At 35.0% G+C, this 14803-nt stretch overlaps 1 protein-coding gene across 5 annotated transcripts in view; it reads left to right on the forward strand.

Annotated features, from left to right (window-relative positions):
• The window catches only part of LOC137918944 (putative leucine-rich repeat-containing protein DDB_G0290503), a 124340-nt gene that overhangs the window by 73023 nt on the left and 36514 nt on the right, over positions 1-14803 (forward strand). For all 5 annotated transcript variants that reach the window (XM_068761885.1, XM_068761886.1, XM_068761887.1 and 2 more), the window contains 2 exons: positions 918-1049; positions 1275-1427. In XM_068761885.1, the coding sequence (XP_068617986.1) occupies positions 918-1049; positions 1275-1427 (285 nt within the window). The remainder of the gene's footprint in view (positions 1-917; positions 1050-1274; positions 1428-14803) is intronic.

Raw genomic sequence — 14803 nt, forward strand, 5'->3', positions numbered from 1 at the left:
ATACAACCATAAATTTTCACCCCTCTACGATCAACCCTTATTTTTTATTTGTAAATTAAAATATCAATTTTTTTTGCAAAACAACGTTTGCGGGTCAGCTAGTATTTATATATAAATATAATCTTACAATAGAACAATAAAGCGTTGCTTCTGAAAACAGATCACATTATTATTATTTTAGTTCGTACTTAGGTTACATTAGCATATTTTACCTTGTATTTACACAAAATGATAGAATAATCTTACCTGAAAGCAAAAAAAAAAAACGACATTAATAGTTTATTGTAAAGTTATTTTTATTATTTTAGTTTATAACCCTCTAAGGGGAAACTTTTATGATTAATCAATACTATGACATATGATAGTGCTGTCAAAATACCACAGTAGAGAAATGAAATTTCTTTATATACCTATATATATACGTATACTAGCCGATCCCGCAAACGTTGTTTTGCAAAAAAAATTAAAGTTTTTAATTAACAAATGTAAGATAAGGGTTCATTGTAGAGGGGTGAAAATTTATGTTTGTATGTATTTTTGTATGCTGTATCATAATAAAATAAAAACCAAAAAAATTGTCTAAAAAATTAAAAATAAAATTTAGGGGTGGACCACCCTTATCACTTAGGGGTATGGAAAATAGATAGTAGCCGATTCTCAGACATACTGAATACGCATGTAAAATTTAGCAAAAATCGGTCAAGCCGTTTCGGAGGAGTTCAAGTTCGAACACCGTGACACACCGTGAACATAGTGAGTGAGAATGTAAATAAGTCCAATTCTTTATCCGAATAACAATACTCCTAAAAATTGCATTTTATTTTAAGATATTTTATGTTATAAATAGAAAATGAAGATTGTAATTATAAAAAAGTGATTGTCGTATCATTATGGTGACATGTGTCGTGGACCTGCAGTGTGGCTGGCTGGAGGCGCAGGTGCACGCACGTACGCGGCTGCTGCAGCAGGCTCACGAGCAGGCCTCCGCGTGCTGCAGCGAACCCAGCGAGGACGTCTCCCTGCGCGACCACAAGAACGCGCACCTGCAGGTAAGTTTTTCATCTTCGGCGATGTCCGGTTATCTTCGACTAACTTCGATTATCTTCGGGTATGTTCGGTTGTCTTCGACTGTGTTCTTTTTTTTACATAATAGCCGTAATTGGGGCCTCTCGTTTGCCCATCTTATTTCTGGGACAGGTATATAAACTTTCCTATTTTCACCCTCTCTCTCTGTCATCCTTAACCATTTCTATATTTTTTCGTATATTGTTCAGGAGCTTGCGGGCGCGGCGGATGGTGCTGAATGGGTGGGGGCTTTGGGAGCAGTGAGGGATGCGGTGCAAGCGCTGACCCGAGCTGAAGACGCAGCCCTCAAGCGCGTCGCAGATCTGCGCATGCAACGTGACCAGCTGCGTCAAGTCGCGCAGGTATGTATCAATATTATTTTCGGCCAATTCAATGGTCTTTGATTTATCCATTCCTATTCGCATATATAAATGCCCGTAGAGTTGATCCTTTTAACGATCTCTTAATTGGGAAATCGAAATTTAATACACAGTGGTAGCTCAGCGGTACAGGACTGATATTTGCAATCTTAGGTTGCGGTTTTAATTCCTGGGATACAATCTTATATAGTTTTTTACTTTGTGCATTAGTTATATAGAATTGTCACTGCTCACAAAGAAGTTTCCAGAAGATGATCAGCAGCGTCCTCTGCGATTGTTAACCTGCTAAGCGGGGCAATTATGGTATAAATTCCCATAGATATTTTTGGGAAGGCCTATGGATTGTATTCAGTATGGCACCACGGGTAGACCCAGGCACGCTAGTCATCCACAGTTCCCTGGAGCACGGTCATGTTACATTGATTAAATAACTAGTAAATAGTAATAATTAAATAAGAAAATAAATATAGGCTATAAAGTTGACCTTGGAGTAGTGATCTGCGATAAATCTGCAGTATATGGGTGATAGTCTTCCGTGCAGTATACTGAATGTCTGAGGAGATAGTGTTACGGATGGCTCATTGTGAAACTATATCGCGAGGCAATCGACTGCCAGCGCCATCTGTCGACGCTGTTCAAAATTACAGTGTTACTAACGCCATCTTTTGTTATATATCTTATTCAAGTAAAACCTACAAATTTAAACTGATTTTAGGTCATTAAACGGTTTTATTTAGTTCGACCCGTACGGAACTTGTTTATTTATTTGGGTCAAAATTAGAAATTGAAATTTATGCACCTTCCCGTTGTTAGATTGATCTGAAATTTGGTACACACATTTAATTTAGATGACAATACAATATAATAAAATGAATAACATTATAAATCTAAGATGGGCGCCGATACAAAAGGGCGGATTACATATTTTTCCTTAACCCACTCAATATAGGTAAATGAAAGGGCTACATTAGTAAAACACGATGATTATGTCAAAATTTAAAATTCAAGATGGACGCCGTTCCGATATGGCGGACTAGGTACATATTTTTCCACAACCACCACAATATGGCTATCAAAAAATCGTATAACTTAAAAGTTTTTTAAATGTATTTATTTTTACAACATCCTTAGTATAGTAGAATAATTAACTTTCAAGATTTATAAGTTAAGAAATCGTTCACGTAATTTTCGAATTTATTTAAGAGTATTTGTTTAATGAACTTATTAAATTCAACCGGAGGTGGCCTGCATTGGCCTTGTCGTGGTTGGCGCTTGTCCAGCGGTTATTTCTAAAACTCATACGTATTACACATCACCGTTGTCAAACTAATATTTTCTGTGCCGGAAAGTATATTTGATATATTGAATGAAAACGTTGTTCTATTAAATGTAAGTCTATCTATTAGAGAAAAGTTTCTCTTAGGCAAAAATTTTGTTAATACATATTAGTACATATATATGACAATCTTGTTTTTTTGTCATAGAATATTAATAAATAAATAAATGAAAATTATGCGGGAATTATAAATAGGCTCAAGGTCACCCAGAGGGCAATGGATAGGTCTATGTTCGGACTGTCGCTGCGAGATCGAATCAAAAATGAGGAAATCTGCAGAATACCTTTATATAATATGTAATCTGTCTAGTAATCTTTTTATTTTTATTTATTTTTTCATTGTTTGACCATAAATCATTATGTGTTCTCAGTGAGATAGTTATAAGGTAACAACTGTAACTAATTTTATATTTCTAAGCTTCTAAGTTTGTACTTTCTTACTGCCTTTTGTTACTGTCTATCTCCGGTAAAGTAAATAAATAAATAACCAATCACTGACATAGCTTGAAGTATTGCTCGTCTGAATTGGCAGTTTTTGACCACGAGCTGGTAGACGTGGGGTTGGGGACCTCCACTAGGTAGACCGATGATATAGAGGTTACAAGGAATCACTGGAGGCGGACAGCACTGGACCAGGTCATATTTGCGATCTTTAGGGGGCTGAAAATAAGAACTAAGAAAAGGAAGACCTAAGATATATTATGGAATAATGTTTTTTTTTAATTTTAATTTAATATTCTTTATTGTACACGTTAAGATACATTTAAATAGTTTAATCTAATATATAAAATTCTCGTGTCACGGTGTTCGAACTTGAACTCCTCTGAAACGGCTTGACTGATTTTTACCAAATTTAATATGCGTATTCAGTAGGTCTGAGAATCGGCTACTATCTATTTTCTATACCCCTAAGTCATAAAGGTTGTTCACACTTAAAAAATTTTTTTTTATTTTTTTAACGAAATTTTTTGTTTTTATTTTTTATGATACAGCATACAAGAATACATACAACCATAAATTTTCACCCCTCTACGATCAACCCTTATTTTTTAATTTTAAATTAAAATATCAATTTTTTTTTGCAAAACAACGTTTGCGGGATCAGCTAGTTCTAATATACAAAAAAGTACAATGGGCGGTCTTATCACACAAGGCAATCTCTTACAGACAACCATAGTATGGAAAAGGTAGAAGTAATTATAATGTTATATATACGTACAATCATATCCTTGAAGGATTTTTTAAGTTAAACCTTTTGTCAGTAATAATTTTAAATTAAGCCCTTATTAGATCTTTTTGAATCTCCTATCTAATTGTTGGCAATATACGATATTATATGTCACTGGGAACAGGAAAGTAATGTCGTTTCTGTCGACATATTCTACCGAAACACCGATTGATTTTTAAACGAAGGTGAATATGTTGTTGATTGGAAATAAGAACATGTTAAAAATGTCGTCGTGTGAATTTAAATTTATTACACCAATACCTCGCTTTGCGTCGTTTCGTTTTGCGATTTTTTCGAAGTTGCGTCGCTGCTTAATTAGTACAAATTTTCACCGTGCGTCGTTAGATTTTCGAGGTTGCGTTGTTTTGGGTTACAGTCGTTAATTTTTTTTGCAATTTTCTATTATTTCTTAAAAGATGGCAACACTTGTTTTTAATTGCGCCGTGCCATCAAAACTCGGGGATTCCCTTTCTAACTAATAATCAAAGCAATTTAAATAGAGTCTTATTTTCAATTTATTTTGCTAATTTTATAAGTTCAGTTTCAATTACGTAGTGTGTTGTAATGTAGTGTGTTGAGTTTTTTTTTAAAAGCGAGTAATAAATTTATATATTTTTTTACGTGTGGTTTCTGGTTGTAAAAAAGGTAAATATTATTCCAATTTATTTATTGGCAGGGTTTATTATTTTATGGCAGAGTGTATTATTTTTGTTTTTTAAATATTTACTTTGTTCTATTTTTTTTAAAGTAGTATTTTCGTGACCCTGGAACCTATCTTTACATGGTTTGCTATAGAAAAGCTTAATTCACTTTGCGCCGTTTCAATTTGCGTCGTGTTTTTTTGGAACGTATCCACGACGCAATGTGAGGTATTGGTGTACTTTCATGTCCCCCTAATATATTACATGTTGAATTATTTCAATATCTCGATGTATGTTGTATGTCTTATTTGCATGCGCTTACGCATGCCGGCAGCGTGATGGTTCAATTGGCGTCACGATCTTCACAATGAAAGTAAATTGGATGACGGCTCGATGACCTCTGTCACTGAACTATTCTCTGTTCATTGCCGATTGCAATTACACGAGGAAAGAATCCTAATTGTACATTTTATTCAATATTCAACTTAAATTATACCGTCACGTACATATGTACGTATTTTAAGTAGGCATTTTGTTAGTTTATTATATTAATAAGTTAATAAGATGGTTTACGGTAGGCTGTATAGGTCTCCTAGAGAGCAACAGAGAAGGCTGTGAGATCGAAATCAGAAATTAGGAGATCCGTAGAAGATTTAATGGAATCAGGCGTTACCTCGCGGAAGTCCATCCTAAGTAAGAAAAGGACCAATATTTAGCCACTTCCGCAAATGCAATGGTAGTCATGCAATAAAATGCATCGCCCGTCAGCCAGTAAATGCGTATGCGGCAAATAATGCGAATCACACAACCGCCACCGCTAAATTACTCAACTGGTGTTTCACCCCTCCACGGGGCATCTTCAGGAGTTATGTTACACCGATTAGTGCCAAACACAGATAGTGTGCGGAAGTGGCTAAATATTGGTCCTTTTCTTATCCGTAGAAGAACCAAGATCATCGAATAGCTCGAAGCGCGTGCAGCCTATGGCCTTTCGGGCCGAAAGGTAGACGCCTTGGTAAACCCCCCACTACGTGGACTGGACAGCGCGGGACCAGTCTTTATACCGATTTTCGGGGGAGGCCTGGAGGTTTTGGCCTGGGGAGAGTTCCGGCTGAAAAGATCTCGAACAGCAACCACGAGCTAGGAAAAGTTGTGTGGGTGAATCCCCACAAGGTGTGCCAACGTATTTTAGGTAGATGCAGTGAATGTATTCATATAAATTTATCAGCGTACGCATTGCATAAATTACAGCATTTTTTGTAAAATTAAAATCTAGATATTTATTAGAATGGGCTGTGAAAAGCCCCGTGGAATGGTCAATAAACATAAAATGTCGTCATTGTTAGCACTACAAGAATCTACCACCGGCTCGGAAGGCAGTTCTGCTGAGAGCCCATGAAAAAATCGACAGTTGCTATTTACAAATATATGGAGAAGGCTTATGTCTCAAAATATTCTTTATTAGAATAGGCTGTTAAAAGCTCTTTGGACTGGTCAATAAACATAAAATGTCATCATTGCTAGCACTATAAGAAGCTACCACCGGTTCAGAAGGAAGTTCTGCTGAGAGCTGGTGAGAAACTCGACTGTTGCTCTTTACAAATATACGGAGAAGGCTTATGTCTCAAAATATTCTTTATTAGAATAGGCTGTTAAAAGCCCTGTTGAATGGTCAATAAACACAAAATGTCATCATTGTTAGCATTACAAGAATCAACCACCGACCCGGAAGGCAGTTCTACTGAGAGCTGGTGAGAAACTCGACAGTTGCATTTACAAATATATGGAGAAGGCTTATGTCTCAAAATATTCTTTATTAGAATAGGCTGTTAAAAGCTCTTTGGACTGGTCAATAAACATAAAATGTCATCATTGCTAGCACTATAAGAAGCTACTACCGGTTCAGAAGGAAGTTCTGCTGAGAGCTGGTGAGAAACTCGACTGTTGCTCTTTACAAATATACGGAGAAGGCTTATGTCTCAAAATATTCTTTATTAGAATAGGCTGTTAAAAGCCCTGTTGAATGGTCAATAAACACAAAATGTCATCATTGTTAGCATTACAAGAATCAACCACCGACCCGGAAGGCAGTTCTACTGAGAGCTGGTGAGAAACTCGACAGTTGCATTTACAAATATATGGAGAAGGCTTATGTCTCAAAATATTCTTTATTAGACTAGGCTGTTAAAAGCTCTTTGGAATGGTCAATAAACATAAAATGTCGGCATTGTTAGCACTACATGAAGCTACCACTGATTCAGAAGGCAGTTCTGCTGAGAGCCGGTGAAAAAATCGACAGTTGCTATTTACAAATATATGGAGAAGGCTTATGTCTTGCAGTGAATAGATACCCACTGCGAGGCTCAGAAGTTTGTCTAAACTTAGTGATAGGGTTTGCACAATGCACAGCTCAAATGAATGAGATACAAGTGCGCGACAGATTCCCCACTGATGGGCGTGGCCTCGGCGCTGACATTGAGCGACATTGCAACGACGCGTGCGCAGCTGGAGAGCGTGCTTTTTATTCGTTTTATTTATTTAGAAGAGAAATGTACAGGATGATTGGATGTGAGTGTTAAATATTTAAAGTTGGAACCCTATCCAGTATCGAATGACATCAGAATCAATAAATGACGTAATGATAAATTAAAAAAATTAGTTTTCAAATTTTGAATTATCATCACATCTGTTCATAGATGCCCACTGACGTCGACAGTCGTATTGCGGCTGAAATGGTGCTGGTGATGAATGAGATAAGTCAGCAATTAAAATGGTTTTAAAGGGCGTAAATATTAGTATATTTTATTTGACATGAAATCTCTAAAGCTTTTGAATCTATTTTCAATCATACTGTATAAAAATCTTATGGTATTAATGTAATACAAACTATATTTGGTTGAATATATAATTTTTACTTAGCCACTTTATTTCGCCACTTTAGTCGTAAAAGTTGATTAAAATTTAGAAGTAAAAGTTTATTGTATAAAACAGGGGTGAGCAACCTTTTAAAAGGAGGAGCCAATATATTTACAATACCCGGCGATAAATATTGCACATCGACTTTAGAAAGCGACAATCGGCTTATTTCGGCTTCGTAGAGCATTATCTCTGTCCCACACTACCTATGTGACGTTTTGTCAGTCGTGCGACAGAGATAACGCCGAAATTAACCGATTGTCTCTTTCCGAAGGTCGGTGTGCAATATTTATGGCCGGGTATTGTAAAATTGTTTGGCACGCCGCGCATAAAATAACACTTGTTAATAATCTACAAAGCTTTATTTATATTAACACGTGCCGTGTCGCGGCAATTTTTGAAGATTTTCATTCAGGCTGCGTATATGACCTACACTTTAAAAAATTAAAAAAGTCATTTAAGACGTATGCTTTACACTTTCATTACTGAAAATCTATAACTTTAATGTGCATTAAGTACGCGTATAAGTGATGTCAAGTTATCTATATTCAAACTTACAATTCATTTGTTTAAGAATCCTTTGTTTTTCAATGAGAACTGCAAATGGTCGGAACGGAAAGTGCAGCGGTGGTCGTATACGCCCCACATGGCATGTGTTAAACATTAAAATAAGAAAACGTAAAATTAAAAAAAAGTTATGTTTTGGTTTAATATGCACTACCGTTTTATTAAAAAAAAATTTAAATGCTAGGACCGCATAAACACGTTTAAAGGACCTCAAATGACCCGCGGGCCGGCAGTTAATCATCCCTGGTATAAAACAATAGACCCCCTGCCCCTCCCGTGCGTCACGAGTGAGTCATACACGGGTCATACGCGACCCCATTTGAGCGTCCAGTGGCAGACGGGACCCGTGCTACTATCTATTATGCGATATTGGTGCTCTTCACAGGGCTGCCACCAACTAAATAATTATGTGTTTTTAAGCACATTTATAGACAACCTACTAATTTGTACGCGTGTTTAGTATTTTATCATGCTATCAGTATATATAGCGTGGAATAAAGAGATATAATCCAACAGCGAGTATTTGTAGTGATAGAGAACTGAGACATTCGATCATGGGTCCCGGGGACCCCAAAGATAGCCACGACGACAGGTTCCACGCTTTTTTTTTTTCGGTGGGGGAAATCTTCTGGTATTCAAGATGCCCTCCCTCGGGGGCGAGGACAGAGGTATGTGGGATTCCTACCCACTAAAACCCCCCCAGTGGTCGCTTCTCGGCCTTTTGGCTAAGATCAAAGTGTAGGTTCCACGCTGCCTTTACTTAGTCGTCGGTCTACTCGGAAACAGGCTTAGTGGCTCGTGGTTGAAACCGAAGAGCCTTTCGGTCCGAACGGCGATGTTCCCCACCCGCTGTCACTTCAAACATGCAATTATTGGAGTTAATTCGGTGATTTTAGTTCTTCTGCTGATCTCTTTTTTATCTTGCAATAAAACTACGATCATAGCAAAGATAAATACCCGGGATATAATCTTATATAGTTCACGCTATGTACTTTAATATAGGATTGCCGCACCTTACAAATAAGTTTAAATAAAATGGACATACTGCGATCACCAACCTGCCTGATACATGTGGCGAATATGGTATATACCCTCATAGATATAAGTAAGAAAAGGACCAATATTTAGCCACTTCCGCACATGCAATGGTAGTCGTGCAACAAAGTGCACCGCCCGCCAGCCCGCTGATAAATGCGTATGCGGCAAACAATGCGAATCACACAACCGCCACCGCCAAATCATCGGGGCATCTTCAGGAGTTATGTTACACCGATTAGTGCCAAACACAGAGTCACTAATCGCCTGATTCCATTAAATACCTCACAGATATCTTTAAAGAAAGGGTATGCCTTGCAGTGAACGGCTATGGGTTAAAACTAAGAAGTAAAATAAAACTCGTAAAAAATAACAACCAAATCACCTGTTTACGGTGTTTTAAAACAGCTCCCGTAATACCAACTGTATCAACAAGGAAAATAAAACGGCAATCAAAATGCATCTTAACTCTTTGACTTATTGCCGTGTTAATCCGCTTGCGCAACGAGGGTAGGCAGTGAACATAAAACGCGTGCGAGCGCCAGCCCTGCTGCGACCCGCACTTGCCGCGGAGGTGCTAAATTTAGTCTTCCGTATGCTAAGAACTTTGGATGCGGCATAATATTCAATATGATAAATAAACATATGTAAGAAATGGTACATGTTATTCAAAAATAAATGATTTTAGATACAATAACGTACTTATAATGTAATAAGAAAAAGCTTCAAAATTCTAATTACTACATTTTAAAATTATTTATTGTCAACTAACTGTCAATGTAGACTTTATACTGTCAGAAGTTGGCCTTTCGTATTGTAATGGAAAAAAAAAATAATGTAACATATTTCAGAGCGATCAATTTGTATAGTTGATTTTAAATTACCTCAAAAAATTTTTTGCGATATATTATAAGTATTAAAAGATTTGAAGGGGGATGAATGTATAGCTCATTTACTTCCAGTTAATCTATGGTGCACCTTATCAAAAAACAATGGTTTCACAGATAATAAATAACGTTATAAGATAGTATAAAGTATTCTCCATCTGACAATCAACGGATGAAATATACAGGCTGATTGAAAATAGGTGTGGAAGCTTAAAGCTTTCTGCTGACAAATGAGCTATAGATCCGACTATCTAAAATGTGTATACTTATGACGGAACAGCCTGTATATATCATGTCAATTGACTTGGACAGAATAATTTAAAACATTATTTCTGTCTTTAAGTTTCCAATGATTTTAGTAATAAATAAACTTTATATAAATATATATATATATATATATATATATATATATATATATATATATATATATATATATGTGTGTGTGTGTGTATATATATATATAACTTAAACTTAATAAGTATAGTATTTACTATGTATATATAGTATATGTACAATACATATAATTAACTAACTTTTGTAAAATTTAAACACATGCGCATTATTTCTGCACCATATTGCCTTGACTGGTAGAGAATGATAAAAGGTATTAAGTCCGTATTAAATAAAATTTAGCAATGAAAAATCGATAAATAAAAAAACTCAATAAACTTTCAATTTAAATACCGCATCCAATTTGTTCGCTCGGTTAGTACATCGGTGTAGACGTCTGCACGATCGCGTCCCTCGCGGCGTCAGTCTCTCCCGATGCTCCAGAGCGTGTTCTGCTGCCGCAAGGTCCTGACAACTCTCATTTCAGTACCATTACCCTCACGCATCCAATCATCTGAGTTTCGAAATGTAGCCTGCAGCCATTCGGAGATGTAGTTTCGTGTCGTGTCGTGTTGGGTGATGTTTGTGTTGAGTGTTTTCAGAAAATACATTGCAATGGGCCTGCCCGATTTAACGGTGAGATAGTTTTCTACATTTAGGAATATAAAACGTCGATGTACTTTGAATTTACTATTTCGTATTTGTTTGAAAACTTATGTATGTATTAAAAATGCTTTTTAATTCTTAATTGTTTTGAGATATAAGCTTTTATATATACAGGTTGATTCATTATAGATATTTAAAGAATATGTTACGATAATTTTTTTTTCTATTTTAATATAACTGGCCAATAACTTCTCGCAGGAACTTATAGTAAACAATAGTTAACATTAATATATAATATCTCGAATTTTAAAAATTACATTTCTTACTAATAATATACTAAGAAAAACTAGAATTTAGAAGCAGAAAATAAAAAATAAACAATAGATTTGTCTCTCTTTATTACACAGGATGATTGATAATAGCTTTTACAACTATCCCATATCTACAAATTGATCACTGAATGCGACAGATGGTTAACAATAGTTTTAATATATATTTACTTGTATTATTTACACACCAATACGTCACTTTGCGTCGTGGTTACGTTCCAAAAAAACACGACGCAAATTGAAACGTCGCAAAGTGAATTAAGATTTTCTATAGCAAACCATGTAAAGATCGAAGGTATGTTCCGGGGTCACGGAAATACTACTTTTTAAAAAGAAAATTGAACAAAGTAAACATTTAAAAAACAAAAATAATATAACTCTGCCAATAAATAAATTGGAATAATATTTACCTTTTTTGTAACCAGAAACAGCACGTAAAAATTTATGTAAGTTTATTATTCTCTTTTAAAAAAGCACAACACACTACATTACAACTCTTAAAATAATCAAAACAAAGTTGAAAATAAAACTGTATTCAAATTGCGTTGATTTTTAGTTAGTAAGGGTATCCCCGAGTTTTGCTGGCATGGCGCATTTAGAAACAAGTGTTGCCCTATTTTAGAAAAAAAAAAGAAAATTTCAAAAAAAAAACTTTAAAGACTCGAACCTGAAACAACACAACCTCGTAAAACCAACGACGCACAGTGAAAATTAGTACTAATTAAGCAGCGACGCAACTTCGAAAAAAACGCAAAACGAAACGACGCGATGCGAGGTATTGGTGTTAATTAATTTGTCTGAAATCATTCATTTTTGAATATGTGTACCATAGATATAGTTCGTTTAGGTAACTCATATAGGCTTTAGAAATAAATCATTAGGAAATAAACAATGTATATATTTATGTTAAAGCTTTTACAAAAGTTTTGAAACACTAAAGAAGTTTCAACGTGCCATACGAATGCGATGTTCTTCACGAAGTCTGCAATCTGTCACAGGGAAGCTTACTTGACAACGCTATACATTCATTTGATGTTTTGGTCTTGTGTGAAATTATTTACGGAATTTATTTAAGATTTGTTTGTTCGATAAATTTGACACCGAAATTTAGCATTGAATTCTAGCCCAGATTGAGAGTTTAAATTGTGTCGAGTCAATTTTCAAATTGCCTTCCTCAACAATCAAATTGCTCCCCCAGGGGATGGGCTTAACGTTGGGAAATAATAAACTAGAGTGTAAAGGATGTTTAAAAGAAAACATACTATATAAATCAATTGTATTAATTATTAATATTGAAAGAGATCACAAAAAACATCAAAGTAAATTGATTTTAGGCTGTTCTAGAATCAGAACGCGTTTATAACTTCGTAGTTTTATTTTTAAAGTATACTATTATTTTCAATTTTATGTTGTAAATTTAATATACATTAATAAATTAGTATGTCATTAAATATATCGCTTGGCAAGAACTAAAGTGGACAAACATGGATTCCTAAAGTAAACACAACTAATATTTTATTAAAGCATTAAAATGTAAATCTAAAAGGATTTTATAATAGTCGGTTAATTGACTGTCCAACATGGCGTCTCCTCCCCCGTCGTTTTCGCGCCAAATTTTGACGTGTCACGTTCGAAAACAACGTACATTGCCAAAGTACACGTGCACTTAAATATGAAAATAACGCGATGTTTCTGAACTAAATTTTAATTCTTTGTTCAATTATCCAAAGTATGTTTTCGTTTGAAGAAACATTTTATTAGTAATTTTCCTGTTTGTTTGTTTTCCTATAATATTAGAATACGATCTTAGTCACTAATAGGTAAATTTGTATCTCTTTAATATACAGGATGATTATATATGTTACGTTTTAGTTAAAAGTTACCACTATGAAATATATTACATTTTTTTTCTATTGCAATTCGAATGGCCAATAACTTCTTGCAGTACAAAATCTGTAGGGACAGATTGTAAATAATAATTAATTTTATATGAAATTAAAATTCTAAAATTCTTTTTCTTAAATATTTAATGGAATCAGGCGTTACCTTGCGGAAGTCCATCCTAAGTAAGAAAAGGACCAATATTTAGCCACTTCCGCACATGCAGTGGTAGTGCAACAAAGTGCACCGCCAGTCAGCCCGCTGATAAATGCGTATGCGCCAAACAATGCGAATCACACAACTGCCACCGTTAAACCACTCAACACGTGTTTCACCCCTCTACGGGGCATCTTCAGGAGTTATGTTACACCGATTAGTGCCAAACACAGTCTTTGTGTGTTTTCTTGTTATACCATCATTTTGTTATCTGAACCATTGTTATTTGAATATATGTTCCATAGATGAACATATATATAAACATTTTACATGTAATACTGCTCATTCTGCTATTTATATTACGTCAATAATTCTGATACGTCAAGCACTGAATATTAATCATGAATTGTTTTGCTAGCAAGAATTACTTAAGCAACAATTGCTTCAAAAGTAATTTGTTTTTAAAAACAAAAATATTGCACGAGCGAAAATATGAAACGCGTAATATTTTAATAATTAAAAAAACATGTTCAGGATTTTTTGAAACTCATGGCAAATGCGTTTTATCTCGATACGTTAAAAGTGAATGTACAAGTTAAAATTAAAGATGTTTATTTGCTTATACGAAATCCAGGTCACGTTGTTAAAGTGAATTTTAAAGTAAACTTTACTAAAACTGTTTAGTTTGGTCCGGCGCGTGGGCGTGGCTTCGTACATTAACCTGAGAATCATTCAATAAAACCTTAAAAAAATTAAAGTTATTAACACTGTCAAACTTTTTGATTTTTAAACTTATAAGCCAGATGCTTCCTATGTGCGATCATTCATCTTCAATTTTATTTTGATTTGATTTGGTCTTATCTGTCTGCAATGTATATAGTGAATTGTTAATGTTGTTCCACATAAAAGAACCAATATTTATAAGATAACTTTAAATGTATATTTAACATATGTGTACTGCTGGTGTAGATAAATAAACCTTGTCGTATTGACATAGCAATAGCATTCTTCTATTGCCGATATGTGCCCAATGCAAGGCATAGGCCTCCCCCCTAAAGATCTGGACCGAATCCGGAAAGACCGGTCTTGCGCTGATGCAGCGACTTTTCGCGACTCTGCGAATGTTCATTATATGTGCCTAATTCTATCTTAACGAAAGTTTGGTAAATAGTCAATCTAATATATAAAATTCTCTTGTCACGGTGTTCGAACTTGAACTCCTCTGAAACGGCTTGACCGATTTTTACCAAATTTTATATGCGTATTCATTAGGTCTGAGAATCGGCTACTATCTATTTTTCATACCCCTAAGTGATAAGGGTTGTTCACCCTTAATTTTTTTTTATTTTTTTGACGAAATTTTTTGTTTTTATTTTTTTATGATACAACATACAAAAATACATACAACCCTAAATTTTCACCCCTCTACGATCAACTCTTATTTTT

The sequence above is a fragment of the Battus philenor genome, unplaced genomic scaffold (assembly GCF_028537555.1).
Source record: "Battus philenor isolate CCGP_79_NKW_IND1 unplaced genomic scaffold, ilBatPhil1.0.hap1 SCAF_15, whole genome shotgun sequence".
In the NCBI taxonomy this organism is placed as follows: Eukaryota; Metazoa; Arthropoda; class Insecta; order Lepidoptera; family Papilionidae; genus Battus; species Battus philenor.